Source organism: Notothenia rossii (assembly GCF_949606895.1).
Source record: "Notothenia rossii genome assembly, chromosome: 11".
Taxonomy (NCBI): Eukaryota; Metazoa; Chordata; class Actinopteri; order Perciformes; family Nototheniidae; genus Notothenia; species Notothenia rossii.
In genome coordinates, this window is record NC_136910.1 from 31,858,946 (window position 1) to 31,875,857 (window position 16,912).

The 16,912-nt window shown below is 41.2% G+C and overlaps 1 protein-coding gene and 1 long non-coding RNA gene across 4 annotated transcripts in view; one reads left to right on the forward strand and one right to left on the reverse strand.

Annotated features, from left to right (window-relative positions):
• LOC307024896 (stromelysin-3-like) overlaps positions 1-16,912 on the reverse strand; it is a 71,286-nt gene that overhangs the window by 8,688 nt on the left and 45,686 nt on the right. For 2 of the 3 annotated variants that reach the window (XM_079659361.1, XM_079659362.1), the window contains 3 exons: positions 9,996-10,129; positions 7,435-7,649; positions 7,128-7,332 (listed from right to left, as the gene is read on the reverse strand). In XM_079659361.1, the coding sequence (XP_079515487.1) occupies positions 7,128-7,332; positions 7,435-7,649; positions 9,996-10,129 (554 nt within the window). Of the gene's footprint in view, positions 1-6,050; positions 7,333-7,434; positions 7,650-9,995; positions 10,130-16,912 lie in introns of those variants that run through there. The other variant, XM_079659363.1, reaches the window with a different exon arrangement.
• On the forward strand, positions 11,046-12,052 carry LOC307024897. Its single transcript, XR_013804023.1, has 2 exons — positions 11,046-11,283; positions 11,744-12,052. It is a non-coding gene; the product is annotated as an uncharacterized lncRNA (long non-coding RNA).

Below are 16,912 nucleotides of genomic sequence, written 5' to 3' on the forward strand. Positions count from 1 at the left end.
ACAGGTCCAGAAGGATGATGACAGAGGAGAGGGAGGCTGCTTTAGCAGTGTGCAGTTTGTCAGAGACAGCAAGGAGAGCAGTTTCTGTTGAGTGACCTGCCTTGAAACCAGACTGGTGCGGATCCAGAAGGTTGTTCTGATGGAGATAAGAGGAGAGTTGTTTAAAGACAGCGCGTTCAAGTGTTTTAGACAGGAACGGGAGGAGAGAGACGGGTCTGTAGTTAATAACATCAGACGGGTTGAGAGTGGGTTTCTTTAGGAGAGGGTTTACTCTTGCCTCCTTGAGACTGTTTGGAAAGTGACCAGAAGTTAGAGAAGTGTTGATGAAATGGGTGAGAAATGGTAGAATATCAGGAGCGATAGTCTGAAGGAGGTTTGAGGGGATAGGGTCCAGAGAACAGGTGGTAGGACGGGCAGAGGTAACGAGGGTAAGAACCTCACTTGGAGAGAGAGGGGAGAAGGAGGTCAGACAGGGCCCCTATCTGTCCTATGCTATGGGATAAACTCCCATATTACAAAACAAAGCACTTCGTGAATGATTATTTGTGTCTGGAACCTTTGTTTATTTGCAAACTATTCCCCCTTCACACCATCGCTGGAATGCAAACCACTTTGGCCTGTAACAGGCTGTGGTGAATCCTGCTCTTGCAGCCTGGATAGTCTGGATAACTTCGTCAGACAATCCCCCCTGTCTCAGCCTGTCCCTCTCAGAAGCCAAGCCTGGAGAGGTTGGCCCAGAGAGGGTAACGCCCCTATTGCACCAGCCCCCTGAGACATCGCCCCCCAGACCTGAGGAACTGCCCAGGGCTGGCCCACCATCATCTGTGTCACCTCCGCGAACCACGGCGCCACGCGGCGGTCATGGGCCACTAGGATGACTGACAGATGTTCTCGTCCCACCCTCACCGTCTCGGCGCAGCGTTGGAAAGGCGTAATCCTACACGCTCCGCCGTGATGGCCATCACCGATGGGAAGTCCTGATGTGCGGACCTGTGTGGCGGCCCGTCCTGAGCGCCCGAACCGGAAGCACATCGAGGAACCCTTGTCGTCCTCCTCGATGGCGAAAACGAAAGGCACCCCCCCAGTCGCATCCTGTTCCTCCATCTTCACCACCTCGAGGTCCACATGGTCCTCTGTTTCCTCGTAGTAGGCCTGAAAATGCTCCATGCGGTGCAAGCGGCTAAGTTGTGGTAGCATCCGGCAGGCATTACAGGAGGGAGACTGGGTCAGGCCCTCCCGGCGTGTGAGGATCGGCACCTGCAATTAGACCGGTGCAAGTAGGACAGGGTCGTTGCTCTAGGATTGGTGAGTCCATTCTTTTATTCTTCCTTTTACTCTTCTTCCGCTTCTCTCAGTTGCTTATCCTGCTCGCTGAAGAGAAAAGGATGACAGTCAGGAGGCGAGGCCGCCTTATATAGGGTGGGCTTGCGCGCGCACTCAGGTAGGCCCGCCCCGAGGGGTCGGCTACGTTTAAAGATATCTCAGTAGGTGAACGCTCGCATAGTAAGGTCAAGGGGTAGTACCCATAGAGTCCAGTAGAGGGCGGAGCCTGTGAGATATAACTGTTCTAGACTGCTGGCAATATATACAAAATGTTCCTTGTGACTGTGGTGTTGGTATGCCTATGTTAAGCAGAAACAGAAACCCCCTCAATAATGGTTGGACAGTTCAGCCTCAGAGGAAGCTGTGTGACAACAAATACTGTGGGGTGGGCTTCAGAATAAGTAGTACTTCCTATTTTTATTGGCTTTAACCTTTTAAAAGTTATCTTTACATCTAGGAGCAACACAGAAGTCTCCTACCTCTGGTCTTCTATTTCCTGTCACCCCGTCTTTCACTCTCTCTTCCTCTTATATCTCTGTTAAGTGGCACGGATGTTATAACAGCTCCTTTCTTTCTTTTAATGCTTACATTTTGTTATGTTTATTATATCGTTGTAGATCCATTTAGTTCAGGGGTGTCAAATGAAATTCCATCGCGGGCCATATTAGCATTATGGTTGCCCTCAAAGACTTGAAGAGCATCTTGCAGGTTTTTTTTTTTCTAAATTTATGCTTAAACTTGCTTGAAAATTACAATTGAAAAAGTGAATGTAGGATTTGATATGTTTTACGAGACATAAGGGCAGGAATTCAGAGGGAAAGGAGCAATTTTGAGCTCTGCTCTTAAAAATGGCTTTTTTTAAAGGTCAAACGCGTCATATTACATCACAAAGGGTAAACATCTCCATTAGGTAACGCAAGATACGGCTGATACTTGCGCATTAGTTTCTGTTATGGATCAGTATCAACAGTCCTGCCAGTAACGTTACTATATTATCAATGCTACTTTAGTTATAGCCTGATATATGATAGCTAACTTCACAATGTTGTGATGTGACGTTAGCTAACATTCTGTAGCTAACGCCGGTCAATCACCAAGATAGCTGCCCAGTTCTCCACTGGTTCTCCTCACACCACAGCTCAATTTCTCTCCGATGGCCGTTATTTCTTCTAATCCTTGGCTGCTCCTGGTCTCTTGGACGCCTAGCAGGCTCATAATTATAAGGTTGTGGTCCGTCATATGCATTAGAATATTCATGTTCAACTTCTTCTGTGTCTTCTGTGTCGAAACTAGCATTGGGATCCATGTTTATTAATACATTACACCGGCCGCTCTCCCCCTTGTTTCTCAAATGTTACGTCACACGCGGGAGGTCACGTGCCGAGGCTTTTTTATGCGGAAGTAAAAATGTCTTACAAAAACGACGCCAGATGTCATTGTAGTGTATATTTCTGTATATTTTGGGGAAAATCTAGTGTATTCATCATTTTCCTACACATTTATTCACAGGTGTCTTTAACCTGGAAGTTGCTCTTTAAAGACTATACGAATGCATATATATGCATTCATATAGTCTTTAAGTCTTTAAGGAGATTTGTCACTAATTGTAAAGCACTTACTCATCACTGTACCCTGTATGCCAACCCAGCTAGCGGGGAACGTTCTCACAACTTTGGCTAACGTTACCTATTGGTTCTAATAAGGTTTTAAAGACACGTTTTAATCTGATGTTCAAAGAACCTTTTTAGGATGTTTATTTGTTCAAATAATGTTCCTATAAGGTTTAAGGTTAACTAAGACATAACGTTTTAACTGCAACATTCAGAGGATGTTTTGAGGATGTTATTGAGGCCTGAGATGACAGAATGTTTTTTTATAAAATGTTCCTTTAATGTGATGTGTTAACAAAGGTGGAACGTTTTGCCTCAAACATTCTAAGGATGTGCTTTGGACGTTGTTGGGGTAACACATTAAAGATATTCTTTAGAAAACGTTCCCTCAATGTTACATGATAACAAATAAAGAACATTCTCCAAGCAACATTCTGAAAATGTTTTCAGGATGTTAATGAGGCCTGAGATGACAAAGTGTGTTATAAAATGTACCTTTAATGTCATAAGTTAACAAAGGTGGAACATTTTTTGCCTCCAACATTCTAAGGATGTGTTTTGGACGTTGTTGGGGTAACACATTAAAGATGTTCTTTTATAGAACATTCCCTCAATGTTACATGATAACCAAAGAAGAACATTTTGAAAGCAACATTTGGATAATGTTTTCAGAAGGTTATTATCTTTTTATAATTGTTCCTGTGATGCGAAATATTAACAGGGTCATGGTCAACGTCAGATTTATTTGTAGTGCACTTTAAAAAACAAACTTGCTGCATTTGTTTGAAAAGGATGTTTAAAAGAAATCTGATGTCACCACATTTTCCTTTTTAGAAAAAAACAAGCACGTAATTCATGATATTGCATGTTTGCGTAGGCATGTCTGAGTTCCCAGCTAGACATTGTTGGTTCTAAAAACATTTTGAGAATGTTACCATTCATTGTTCTAGGAATGGTTTCATCGAGAAGTTTTATTTTGGTTCCGAGAATGTACTTCTGAAAGATAGGATAACGTTCTCTAAAAACATTCTTCAAATTTTTGGTGATAACATTGTTCGAACATTATACCCCAAGTGTTTTTGTTGTTTATGCACATATCTCTATTGTCATATGATCCATATAATAACACTTAGAAAACCAAAGACAGACATATAGAAGAACGGACCCACTATCACTGCCCGTCCCTGGAACCCCTGTTAGTGTTTGTATGTATTTCTTTCTACTGTGTGTCTCTCTCTCTGCCTGCTGGTCTGCTCTACACGGCTGGGAGCAATCTCCAATCAACCACACCTGCAGCCTGCTCATCAGCCACACTATGAAAACCTGCAGCCTGCACTCATTCCCTGCCGGATTGTTGCCGTGAACGGTTTGTTGCGTGCCGATCTAGCTTTTTACCAGCATATTCTTTGACAACTTTGCCTGCTTTGGCCTCACACTGATTTTTGTGTCTCTCCCAGGAGGAATCCAAGGCCTTCCACACTCCCAGGACCAGCCAGGCCTCTCTACCCACCCTGGAACAACTGTTTCCCACTGCCGCCATAACCAACCTCCACACCCAGCTCCCCTTTTCTAATAAACAAATGTTACTTTCACCAGCTGATTCCGTGTCATCCTTTTACATGTGTTAATAGTCAAATTCCAATAATTAGGTAAAATATCATAATCATCCTAATGACCACAGTGGTCAGTCCACTTACCCAGGAATTTTGAGTTGAACAATTACAGGAATATGTCTTTATGTTCTAATAATGTAAACATATTTTAGTAAATTGTTACCATAGAACATTTGCATAATTTCTTTAACATAAACCATGTTATCCTTCTCTAAAATAATAACATTCTGGCAACATAAAAAATCTAACTTGCAGCTGGAAATGTTTTAAGAACAGTAGGGCATAATGTTCTAACAACGTTATCAAAAACATTTTAAGAATGTTTTTAGAGAACGTTATCCTACCTTTCAGAAGAATATTCTGGGAACCAAAATAAAAGCTTCTGGCGAAAACGTTTTAAGAACAGTAGGGTATAATGTTCTAACAATGTTTTCAAAAACATTTTAAGAACGTTAGCACAAAATATTTTAAGAATGTTTTTACAGAACGTTATCCTACCTTTCAGAAGAACATTCTGGGAACCAAACAAAATCTTCCCGCTGAAAACGTTCTAAGAATAAGAGGCAATAATGTTCTAACAATGTTATCACCAAACATTTTAAGAATGTTTTTAGAGAACGTTATCCTACCTTTCAGAAGAACGTTCTGGGAACCAAACAAAAACTTCCCGCTGAAAACCTTCTTAGAACAATGACTGTAACATTCTCAGAACGTTTTTAGAACCAACATTTTCTAGCTGGGAAGGCAGGTTTGCCATCACTTACTGTACAGAGGCTCAGTCATTGGTACACGTTTATTTATAAAGCTTTGTTGGGTAAATTCCCGTATTACATCTTTTCTCTGATAACACAGAGAGTTGCAAGCAGCTATTGTCTTCAATCGCATGATGTAGTATTGTTAGATGTGCCAAGAGCAAGGACTGTCTTAGGTAAGACAGCTTTTGTGTGCGCACCTCCACTTGCTTGGAACAATCTTCAGCAAGAATTCAAACTGAGCAATCTCATTCCTCTGCATGTTTTTAAAGCTAGGCTAAGTGAAATGCTCTTTGATACTATGGGCACATGTAAATGTCGATAACTATGTAAATATAGCCTGTAAATATATAGTGTATGATGTCCTTTATTGTTTTATGTTGTTTTATGTTTCATGTGGAACCTATTTGCTGCAGGTCTCCCTTGAAAAAGAGATCTATGATCTCAATGGGACCAATCTGGTTAAATAAAGGTTTGAAATTAAATGAAATATATAAATATATAATATATATAGAATAATGTAATATATTAAATGATAGCCTATGCATTGGATTATTATTGGTTTTACTAATAATATGATTAATAATTACCTCTGAAAGTAGAAGTCTAGGGAAAATAATTGCAAGCAAATATTCATCAACACCAATTGTACAATTTCCTTAACAAATTGGCTTGGTAACAAAAAAATGGTTGTGCATCGATATATTGTGCATGCACATAACACACAAATAGTGTACAGTATGTGGGTTCACACTAACGTGTATCTGTGCTATTGTTCCCAGGAATTTATTTACATTAAAAAAATCCTTCCTTTACAATTAAAACTCAAATGTACAATTTCTACGATATATATATATTTCTTAAATGGCATTTGAAATGTGATTAAAACTGCTCCAACTTGCTTTCAAAAGTTTTCACTGCACGTTTTTTAGCAGTGAGCACTACATACAGTATATGTGACCTGCTCTATGGAAATCAGTCGCATTGACCCGACGACACATTTTGAGTTGTATACACTGTTGGCAAGAGGAGATTGCTAGCTTTCTAATGATATCAGGATTGTTATTATTAATTATTAATTTTGAGGAAAAGGCCTTCAACGTTTTCTCTTCTCTGGAATCCATCGATCTGATTGATTATTAGCGGAGCAAATGATCAAAGTAGTACGGAGGGAATATATTTTCGTTTGGGTTACTGATCTGGGGGAAGCTCGCGAGTGTGTGTGTGTGTGTATACGTGTGTGTGTGTGTGTGTGTGTGTAATTTTGCATTTGTGTGTATTGTTTGTTTCCCGGGGAAAACACTCACGAGAAACACCGGCTGTTGTTATGCCTGTTGTGACGTTAAATTACTCCGTTCTCCGCTTGTAATTATGCCGTTACAAGCTTCAAAGTTGTATTTATCATCTGAATTTGCCGAAAAAAGTTTAATATTCTGAAAGCCAAGACTTTATTTATTTGAAATCAGATGAAAACAAACTTTAGTGGTCCCTGCCGTGTTATCTATGATTACTATACGCTTACATTCATAATGTCAGCGGGAGGGAGGGGGGGCGGCGCTGCGGAAGAGCAGAGTGTGAGTGAGAGGTGCCTTTCATCTTCCCTTTACAAGCTTCAAAAATGTATTTATCGTGTGATTTTGGAAATAAAAGTTTCATATTCTAAAAGCCAAGACTTTGTTTATTTAAAATCAAACAAAACACCCGAACCCCGAAAACTATACGCAAATCCACGTTTATTTTGAAATGAGCCGTTGCGACTTCCGACTGATTTCGATAGAGCGGGTCACATATATAATACAATAAAATTGTTCTGCTGTATAATGGCAGACCTTGGAAGAACCAGATGTTTCCAGACTTGTCTTCATATGCAGCGTCGATGTGGTCAGGGATCCCCCTCCAGTGGCGTGAAGCCAGAGCTGGGTACCCCGTCTGCAGCTGCCCGTCCCGGATACGCCACACATACGCAGACCTGAAGAAGAACAGCTCCCCCCGGATCATGGACACGGCATCAAAGTTGGTCCTGCATGCGTCCATCTGCAGTACAACAGAAAACAGCGGGGACATTTATTCTGTGGACCAACATGCAGAGGCGCAGTGCATGCAGCTTTGAGTCCATTCCCAGGATGATGGTCTCACCACTCCAAGGTCAATCTCATTGGTCTCCGTCATGTCGGGCTGTCTGTGTCGGGGGGGGCCGTACAGATACTGGATGCCCCTCTTGTCGTCCTCGCTGAGCTGCAGGGGGTACAAATCGCTGTAGAAAGGACACATCACAGCGTCCGGCTCCAGGGAGTGCTGCAGGCCCAGGACGTGGCCGAACTCATGAGCGGCCACCTGGAGGAGATCTGTGCCTGGACGGGATAGCAGGGTGAAGAGGCAGAGACACGGAAAATTGTTATTGGCTCTGTGCTGGTGGGGTTTCAAACATACGGCCCGACAGAGGGCCCAATCCGGCCTTCGGGAGGACTTTGCAAAGTGTAAAATGTTCAGAGAAGACATTAACTGCAATTTTCACACATTTTATGTATTTTGTAAGTATACATTTTGTACATTTACAAGGCAGGGGATAACTGAATTTCTTCCTTAATTCAACCCGGAGGCCCCCTCCCCCGGGAGATTCGTTTTTTTTTCACGAAAACTGTGTCTCAGGGCTTTAAAAACCTATAAATGTGTCATACCCGATTAACGGGAAGAAACTCAGCTAACTGACGATACGAACCATTTTCACCGAAACAAAAAAAAGTCTCACAAGAAGCGTCTAAATGAGCCCTTAGCGAAAACATTCTAACACACTTAGCACAGAACTCTATGACATATCGGATCTGCACAAACAAGATATCGATTAGCAAGCTGAGACTCCACAGATTCTAGGGGTATAAGTATAATCACTGAGCGATCAGAACTTGCGGTGAAATGACAATAAACAACAACAACAAAATTAGCTTTACAGGACCAAATGGGAAAATAAGTCTTACCGTTGCTGTTGTTCTGATCAAAAGTTGTGTTCAATGGCATTAAAACGATAAAAACGCTGCTGAAGGTTAATCCATAGGTTAATCCAATGTGTCTTTTTTAAAAGTAAATTCAGATTGAACATAGTAAAAAAAATGTCAATTATAGTGTCCGTCTAAAAAAAAAACATTACTTATAGTGAAAACCACCCTTGAATCTCTTTTTAACCGTTAGAGCCAATAGAATAAAGGGGAAGTTCCTCAAATCCATCTAAACATTACCCATTGGTGAATACAGTGATGCGTAGCCAGAATGCCCCGGAACCGGAAGTTGTCATACACTCTGTAGCTATCCTAATAGGAAATCTTCGTTATTGACATAAAAATGGAATGATGGATTATCAGTAATCCTTTCAAAGTGACACAGACACATTGGATTAACCTATGGATTAACCTTCAGCAGCGTTTTTATCGTTTTAATGCCATTGAACACAACTTTTGATCAGAACAACAGCAACGGTAAGACTTATTTTCGGATTTGTACCCGTAAAGCTAATTTTGTTGTTGTTGTTCATTTTCATTTCGCCCGAGTTCTGATCGCTAGGTGATGATACTTATACCCGTAGAATCTGTGGAGTCTCAGCTTGCTAATCGATATCTTGTTTGTGCAGATCCGATATGTAATAAGGGTATTTATATCTATAATTCTGTGCTAATTGTGTTCAATCTGAGTTTACTTTAAAATAAAAAAATGCTATATTGATACATCCAACTCACAGGTTTATCATTGCTTTGAGAAAAAAGATTATTAATTTACCCCTTTTAGAAGTTCAGTTCTAGTCATTTGTTCTGGGAATGTCATTTTCGAGCCTGAGGCCTGAAAAACAGGCTCTGGGCTTAACTGGTGAATAGATCCCACTCTAGTCTGTATGCTGGAGGTCAGGATTAGTGCACATGTGGAAATGAATGTCGAATAATTTCTGGATCTTGAAAAGTAGTTTTGATCATAAAGTAAAATACAACATTGTTCAGTTCCAGATACCGGGGACTCAATGTGTTATGCCTTTGTGGATTTACTGTGATCTGTCGTAATGCACATGTGTAAAGGATTAACTGAGGAACAAAATGTCCAATTATTTTTTTTTGGACTAATGCTCCGGGCCAGTGGTTACAATGGTGGGGCCAGTGATAATACAATTCCACCGGGTGTGTGTGTGTGTGTGTGTGTGTGTGTGTGTGTGTGTGTGTGTGTGTGTGTGTGTGTGTGTGTGTGTGTGTGTGTGTGTGTGTGTGTGTGTGTGTGTGTGTGTGTGTGTGTGTGTGTGTGTGTGTGTGTGTGTGTGTGTGTGTGTGTGTGTGTGTGTGAGTGTGTGAGTGTTAGCTTCCCTAGAGCAGGTGGTACTGCTCTGCATGGATGAGGTGTGAATGATTCGTAGTATGTAAAGAGCTTTGAGGGGTCGAAGACGTAATCAAATGTTGTATAAGTACAGTCCATTTAGCATGCTCATAATGCTTTGTTCACAATATACCTTTCTTGCATTAAAAAAAAGAACAATTTGGAGTTATTTTAACTGGTCTGGCCCACTTGAGATCAAATGTGTCTGTATGTGGCCCCTGAACTAAATATGTTTTATACCCCTGCTTTAGTGTTCAAATGAGGAACACAAATGAGGGGCATCTTTAAAGAAAACATTTTAAAAGCAGGTGGTTCAACATAAAACATCAAGGTATTTCATATGTACTCACCCACATTGTTGCCCACTGTCCATTGCTCATCGTAGTCAAAGTGGACTTCGCCCTCTCGGTGTGTCCGAGGGAAATAGGCGTGGGCGAGGATTCCTCCTGGACCATCGAACGGTAAGCTGTCCCCATGCCAGTACCTGCACAATACTTATTTTACTCCACACAAGTGCACTCTGAAATCTGTGTGCAAACAGCTGCCATCCAGGGGCAGAGCAGTCATATTTTATATGACTGTGGAATACGTTTCTGCAGGTTTGAGTTAAATATACAGTAAGACCTAGGGAGCCTGGTTGAAGCTCACATATGTCTTAATTTCTTCTGTTGGACTGATCTAGCTACCTTGCGCAAAATCCAGAATTGGCATAGATCCAAACGCTGTTGGGAAGTGTTGACATTCTTCCAGTAGAGGCCGGCGGGGGCCAGACTGTGTTTTCTATCCATGCGAGGCATCAGCTGGGGGGTTTTGTGGCAACTTCATGATTTTTACTTTCGAAGCTTCTACAATAATTTATACCTAAAGTTCCAATTCTCAATGCACTGTTCTCAAAACAGATTGTGTTTTACTTGCACTTACCTGTAGTAGACGAAGGTTTTATAAACAGGAACTAGTTTTTTTAAAGAACGGATAAACCATCACATCACACTGTGTGCTCACAGCTTGATTTAATGGTCATTTGTTCCAATGCGTGATCAGAACTAATGCAGTTCTTTAAATATATAACAATGACCTCATGATCTAAATAATTTGAGACCTGTGAAAATAATATTTAAGATAAGGCCTACAATTCAGACTATTCGATTTGAGACTTTTAATTAACATAATGCGAACATACAGTATGTGACAGGTTAGAAAATCTCCTTTGATAGTTAACATGAACAAGAGCAAACCTCTCTACATTTTTCCCTAGAAGTTTTATTTCGAGGAGGCATTTATAAGGATTTCTCAGTTTTTATTGTATTCTTTAATAGGGTTCTAAAAATATATTTGAATGGTAAATGGCCTGCATTTACTGTATGTAACCCACTGGATAAACCAAGGTTACAAGGTTAACAAAGCTTATTGGTTCATAATGCAATCATGATCCGCCAAGTCCCGCCTCTTCACTCAGGTTAGTGAGGACACGTTGAAGACGTGTGTGTGAGGGAGCAACGGAGACACTTTTGATCATCATATGCAAAAAACAGCGCAAATTGAGAGTTACCGGGGCGGCGGTGGACCAATCTCTGAGGCTGTTGCTGGAGGTTGGAGCTGCTTTGGAAAGCGGGAGTTTTCATTGTTTTATTTTCCTCGGTGAGTGAAGCAACACGCTACATGCTACATGCTAGTTGCTGCCTGCATGCTGCGGGCCTCGTGGTGTGTTAGCCACCTAGCTCTTTTGAGAGTTCAGTTACATTTTGCTAATATGAGTTATGGTTGATAGTTACAGTAGCTATATAGTGTGTATTACTATACAGTGCTAATAAGCACTAGACATTTATTTTGTTTACTACAATGTTTTGAGCATTAATGTTTAAACTTTAAATGCTTATCTTGATCTACATTTTATGATTTCATGGTTATTGACGTCAGTGTGTTTTTAGTAGTGCATGTAGAATGAATCTTTTATTTACAATGCAACAGTTTTCCATATTATGGTATCTAAATGTGTTGTATATTTGCATTGGTAATTTAGGACTGCACAGTTATGATATTTGATGCACATGTGTTGAAGATACATTTGCAATGTTTTAAGCTGTGTTATATTACACAGGCTGGGTTTTTTATGATACCCTTGGATTGTGGATTTTCTGGATTCTGGATTGTGGACTCTGGATTTTCTCCCTGACGAGGGGGATGGCGAGCTACCAATGACAACCATGAATACCTCATCTTTCCACTACCAGTGGTAGGATTTTGAGAGGACCTTACAGGAACTGATCAAATAACTATTTTCTTTTGGGGGTTTATTTTAATTTTATTTGGGGTGTCAAGTGTCAAGCGCTTTTATTTAGAATAATGTTGTTTATTCCTGTGCCAATATATATATTTTTTCCTTTATAAAATCTCAGTATTCACTTCATTCACTCTGGTGTTCGACTTCATTTATTATCCATCCTTTAAGAACCTGGAATACTGGTCCAGTTTTCACACACCTGACAGACTGGTTACACAAAGTGGCGAGCTAGCCAGGATGGGTTTTAAACATAGTTAAAGGGACACCTTGAGTGACTTAAGTGTGACTTAATTTGTATGTGTTATTTTGAGATTTCAGTGATAATTTGTATTGCATTTTTTCATTGAGAAGGGGATTTACAGTGTTTGCACAACAAAGATGGATATTATTGTGAAAGAAAATGTGAAAATCTCAAATTCTGTGTTAGTCAGTGGCTTTACCAACACTGAAGTAGATGAGGAGGTTTTTAATTTGCTCAAGCAGTATGGGTCTTTCTCTAGAGTAATTGAAGTACCAACCACAGATCCTGTAACCCAGGTAATTGTAGAATATATTAGGGATGCACCGAATATTCGGCCGCCGAAAATTATCGGCCGAAAATGGTTAAAAAGGCCCTTTCGGCTTTTGGCCGAAAGGGTTCTAGCACCGAAAAAATATCACCGAATGTCAGAGAACAGGGTTACGTTGGTAAGCTAACGTGTTGTTGTGATGACGTAATCAAAACGCGGCGACAAGCACGGCGCGCGACCATGCTCGCGGCTGGCTCACAGCCAACATGTCTGCCGCTTGGAGATATTTAAAAATATCAGAGAAAGAGGCGCGGATTGCGATTTGTAAAACGTGTTCAGCTGACATTTCTCGAGGGGGTGTAACTGCAAAGACTTTCACCACTTCGGGATTACTCCACCACTTGAAATCAAAACACCTGGACAAATATGCGGAGTAAGATCAAATCACAAGCACTGACAGCGAGAGAATGTTCAGCGCTGCCTCTCATGTGCTTGATGAGAAGAGGAACAGACTTATGGCTGATAAAGCAGAGAAGCTAATGTTCATTAAAAGAACCTCCCACTTTTCCTTAATAAGTAGACAAGGCTGGCTTATCTAGTTCTACATGTCTACTCTATACCCACTTTCCTGAACAATTTTCATTGTGAGTTATAATTCACCATCTCAGGCTATCATTAGGGGGAAATGACAGCAGCACAGTGTTCAATATATTGTACTTTCGTTATCGAAATGATATAATGTTGTTTACAATGCACATGACTTGGAATTAATGTACTGTATGCATTCAAAAGTGCTGAATAAATGTTTTATGGACCCATAATTGTGATTATTATTTAAGTTAAGTTTTGCCATAATCATTTATTTTTCCATAATCGGGCAGCTGAACAACATTGGTAAAAAATGTATACATTATATATATATATATTTCTATTAATCATTTTCGGCATTCGGTTTTCGGCCAACTGTTTCCTATTTTCGGTATCGGTTTCGGCCAAGAATTTCCCATTTGGTGCACCCCTAGAATATATGTATGGTGCTGCTGTGAAAGCACTAGAAGAAAACTTCTTGCCTTACAGAAGACCATGTTCTGCCGATTCTCAAGTCTCTCACTTCATTCAGAGTCTTTCCAGTGTTTACACAAGTGATGCAGGTGCCACTGCAACAAAGACCTATCTCTCTGGTTTGAAAAACTTAGCTAAGCTGAGCGGCCGACAATTTGAAGATATCCTACGTGATGAGTTGGCCAGGATCAGTGAGTCTGTTGCACACAAAACTCCACTTGAGAACAATGAACATGGAGATCCTGAGCCACACATTGCACAAACTGATATCAACCTCTCGGAGCATAGTTCTGACGCTATACACATAGAGGCAAATCAAGCCCCTTCTGAGCCCCTTAATGGAGCAAAGGGCAAACGTTTTTCCCCTCTGATAGGAAGCAGAATCAGCTCTTTTCACTTACCTTCAGATCAACTCAGCACGCCTGAAGTGCAGCGTGTTGTAGTTGAGCACATTGTCAAGAGTGAAGCTGCATCACAAGTCCATTCTCCTTACAGACTGAAACCATTATCTGGGAGAATTCCATATCCCAACTTCGAGGTCGACTATGACACATGGCGTAGCCATGTGCAATTTTACTTGAACGATCCATCAATCTCTGACTTCCAGATGGTGAGGAAAATCATGGAAAGTCTTTCAGCTCCAGCTGCAAACATAGTAAAATGTTTAGGCCCACATGCCTCACCAAAAGAGTACTTGAATTTACTTGATTCTGCCTATGCAACTGTAGAGGATGGAGACCAGCTTTTCGCTAAATTCTTGAACAACAATCAGAATTCTGGAGAAAAGCATCGGATTATTTGCAGCGCCTGCATACAGCATTGAGTCACGTGGTCAGCAGAGGAGGTATCACTGCAAACGATTCTGATGAACAGCTTCTCAAGCAGTTCTGCCGTGGGTGTTGGGACAGCACACTGATCACTAGTCTTCAGTTTGAACAGCGCAAGAGTAATCCACCACCATTTGCAGAGATTTTTCTCATACTGCGTACTGAGGAAGATAAACAGGCTAACAAAGCCAGTAGAATGAAACAACATTTCGGCTTCACAAAGTCTAAAGCCATCTCAAACATGCAAGCTGTAAACTTGCCCTGGGCGGATGATGTCAAAAGCGTGTCAAAAGAAACTGATGACGTATTCTTTGACATAACCACAGACTTAAAGAAGTAAATTGCTGAATTTCAGGTTCAGATGGCGACACTCAGGGCATGCGGTTCCGAGAAGCCTGTGAAGAAAAAAACGGGTGAGTGCAAAAGAGAAATGCAATAATAAAGACAAACAAGCAGAAAATCAATTGCAGCAAGTTACTACAAGGTTTAGGCCGAGGCCATGGTATTGCTTCAAATGTGGTGAGGATGGCCACATACTATCCGTGTGCAGTAACTTGCCAAATCCCACACTTGTAGAAACCAAGAAAACAGTAGTACTTCGAGAGAAGCAGTGTGCCCGAGACAGCCAAAACCGTCCTGCCACAACTCCTTTAAACTAGAACAGGCTTCTGTTGAGGCGCAAATGGAAGCCAAGAAAACAACATGTTCCCCATCTACAGGCAAAATAGTGATTCACAACCACGGAGTCACAACGAACAGTAAATTGCCAAAACGTCTAGTCGGAAGCAAATGTACAGGCGAAGTTAATGTGGGTGGGGTGGACTGTAGTTGTTTACTAGACACAGGATCACAGGTCACCACTGTAACCAAGTCCTTTTATCAAGCTCATTTATCTGAGCATCCTGTCAAACCAAAAAGTGACATACTTGAGGTAGAAGGAGCTAATGGACAACAAGTTCCTTACTTGGGCTATGTAGAAATCGACTTGAAGTTTCCTAAAGCCTTTCTTGAATCAGAGCCTGAAATGTCAACCTTGGCTTTAGTTGTCCTTGATAGGCGATCAAACCAAGGTGTTCCATTGTTAATTGGCACCAACATTTTGGACCCACTGTGTGAAAAGTATTGTACAGATCATTCACTTACCTCACCTTGCTATGGCTACCAACAGGTTCTTCACATACTGCAACTGAGGAGAAACCAAGCAACAAGTGGAGAACTTGGTTTTGTGAAACTCAAGGGAGGAAAGCAAGTAGTCCTTCCTGCAAAGCAAAAAGTTATTCTTGAAAGTCACATGTGTGTCGATTCAATCAGCACAGAAAAGTATGCACTGGTAGAGCAACCATCCAACTCAACCTTGCCAGGTGGCATTTTTGTGGAATGTGCTTTCATTTCTTTACCAAAGCATGGAGCAAAGAAGTTACCTGTTCTCTTGAGAAATGACACTGAACATGACATAATTCTACCCACCAACTGTGTTATTGCAGAATTAACAGTTATAGATTCTGTCCTGGAGGGTCAGCAATCAGTTGAAAAAGATGGTCAGAACAGAAGACTCATGTTGACTGCTCTAGTCATCAAACACAAAACAAAAATACGAAAGAGGCATTTTCCTTTGGCCCTTCTCTTCCTGAGGAGTGGAAAGAAAGAGTCACTCAGAAGCTGAGCACATTTTCTGATGTCTTCGCTCAGCACGATCTTGACTTTGGCCATACAAACAAAGTTCAACACCACATCAAACTGAAGGATGAGACAACATTCAAACAGAGAGCACGCCCAATTCATCCACATGATTATGAGGCAGTGAAAAAACATCTCAAAACTCTCCTTGATGCAGGTGTAATCCGAGAATCTGAATCCCCATTTTCATCACCAATAGTTGTGGTAAGAAAGACAAATGGTGATATACGTTTATGTATTGACTATAGGAAACTGAACCTGCAGACGACCAAAGACGCATACGCATTGCCAAACCTTGAGGAGTCATTTTCTGCTCTCACGGGTTCCAAGTGGTTCTCAGTAATGGACTTGAAGGCTGGATATTATCAGATCGAGATGAACGAAAGTGACAAGCAAAAAACTGCCTTTGTGTGTCCCTTTGGTTTCTGGGAGTTTAACCGGATGCCCCAAGGGATCACCAATCCTCCAAGCACGTTCCAACGGCTAATGGAGAAGTGCATGAGTGACATCAACCTTAAGGAAGTTCTGGTTTTCCTGGATGACATAATTGTCTTTTCAGACACATTGGAAGAGCATGAGAGAAGGCTCAGTCATGTACTCAGCCGTCTCAGGGAGTATGGTTTGAAGCTTTCCCCTGATAAATGTAAGTTCTTCCAGAATTCCGTCCATTATCTGGGGCATATTGTTTCCAGCGATGGAGTTAAAACTGATCCTGAAAAGGCTGAAGCCTTAAAAACCTGGCCGAGACCGCAGAACTTAAAAGAACTCCAATCTTTCCTTGGATTTACCGGTTATTACCGAAAGTTTGTTGAAGATTATTCAAATATAGGCAAACCCTTAACCGACCTCACTGCAGGTTACCCACCTCGACGAAAAGGGGTCAAAGTCAGCGTTGGTGATGGTAAATACCT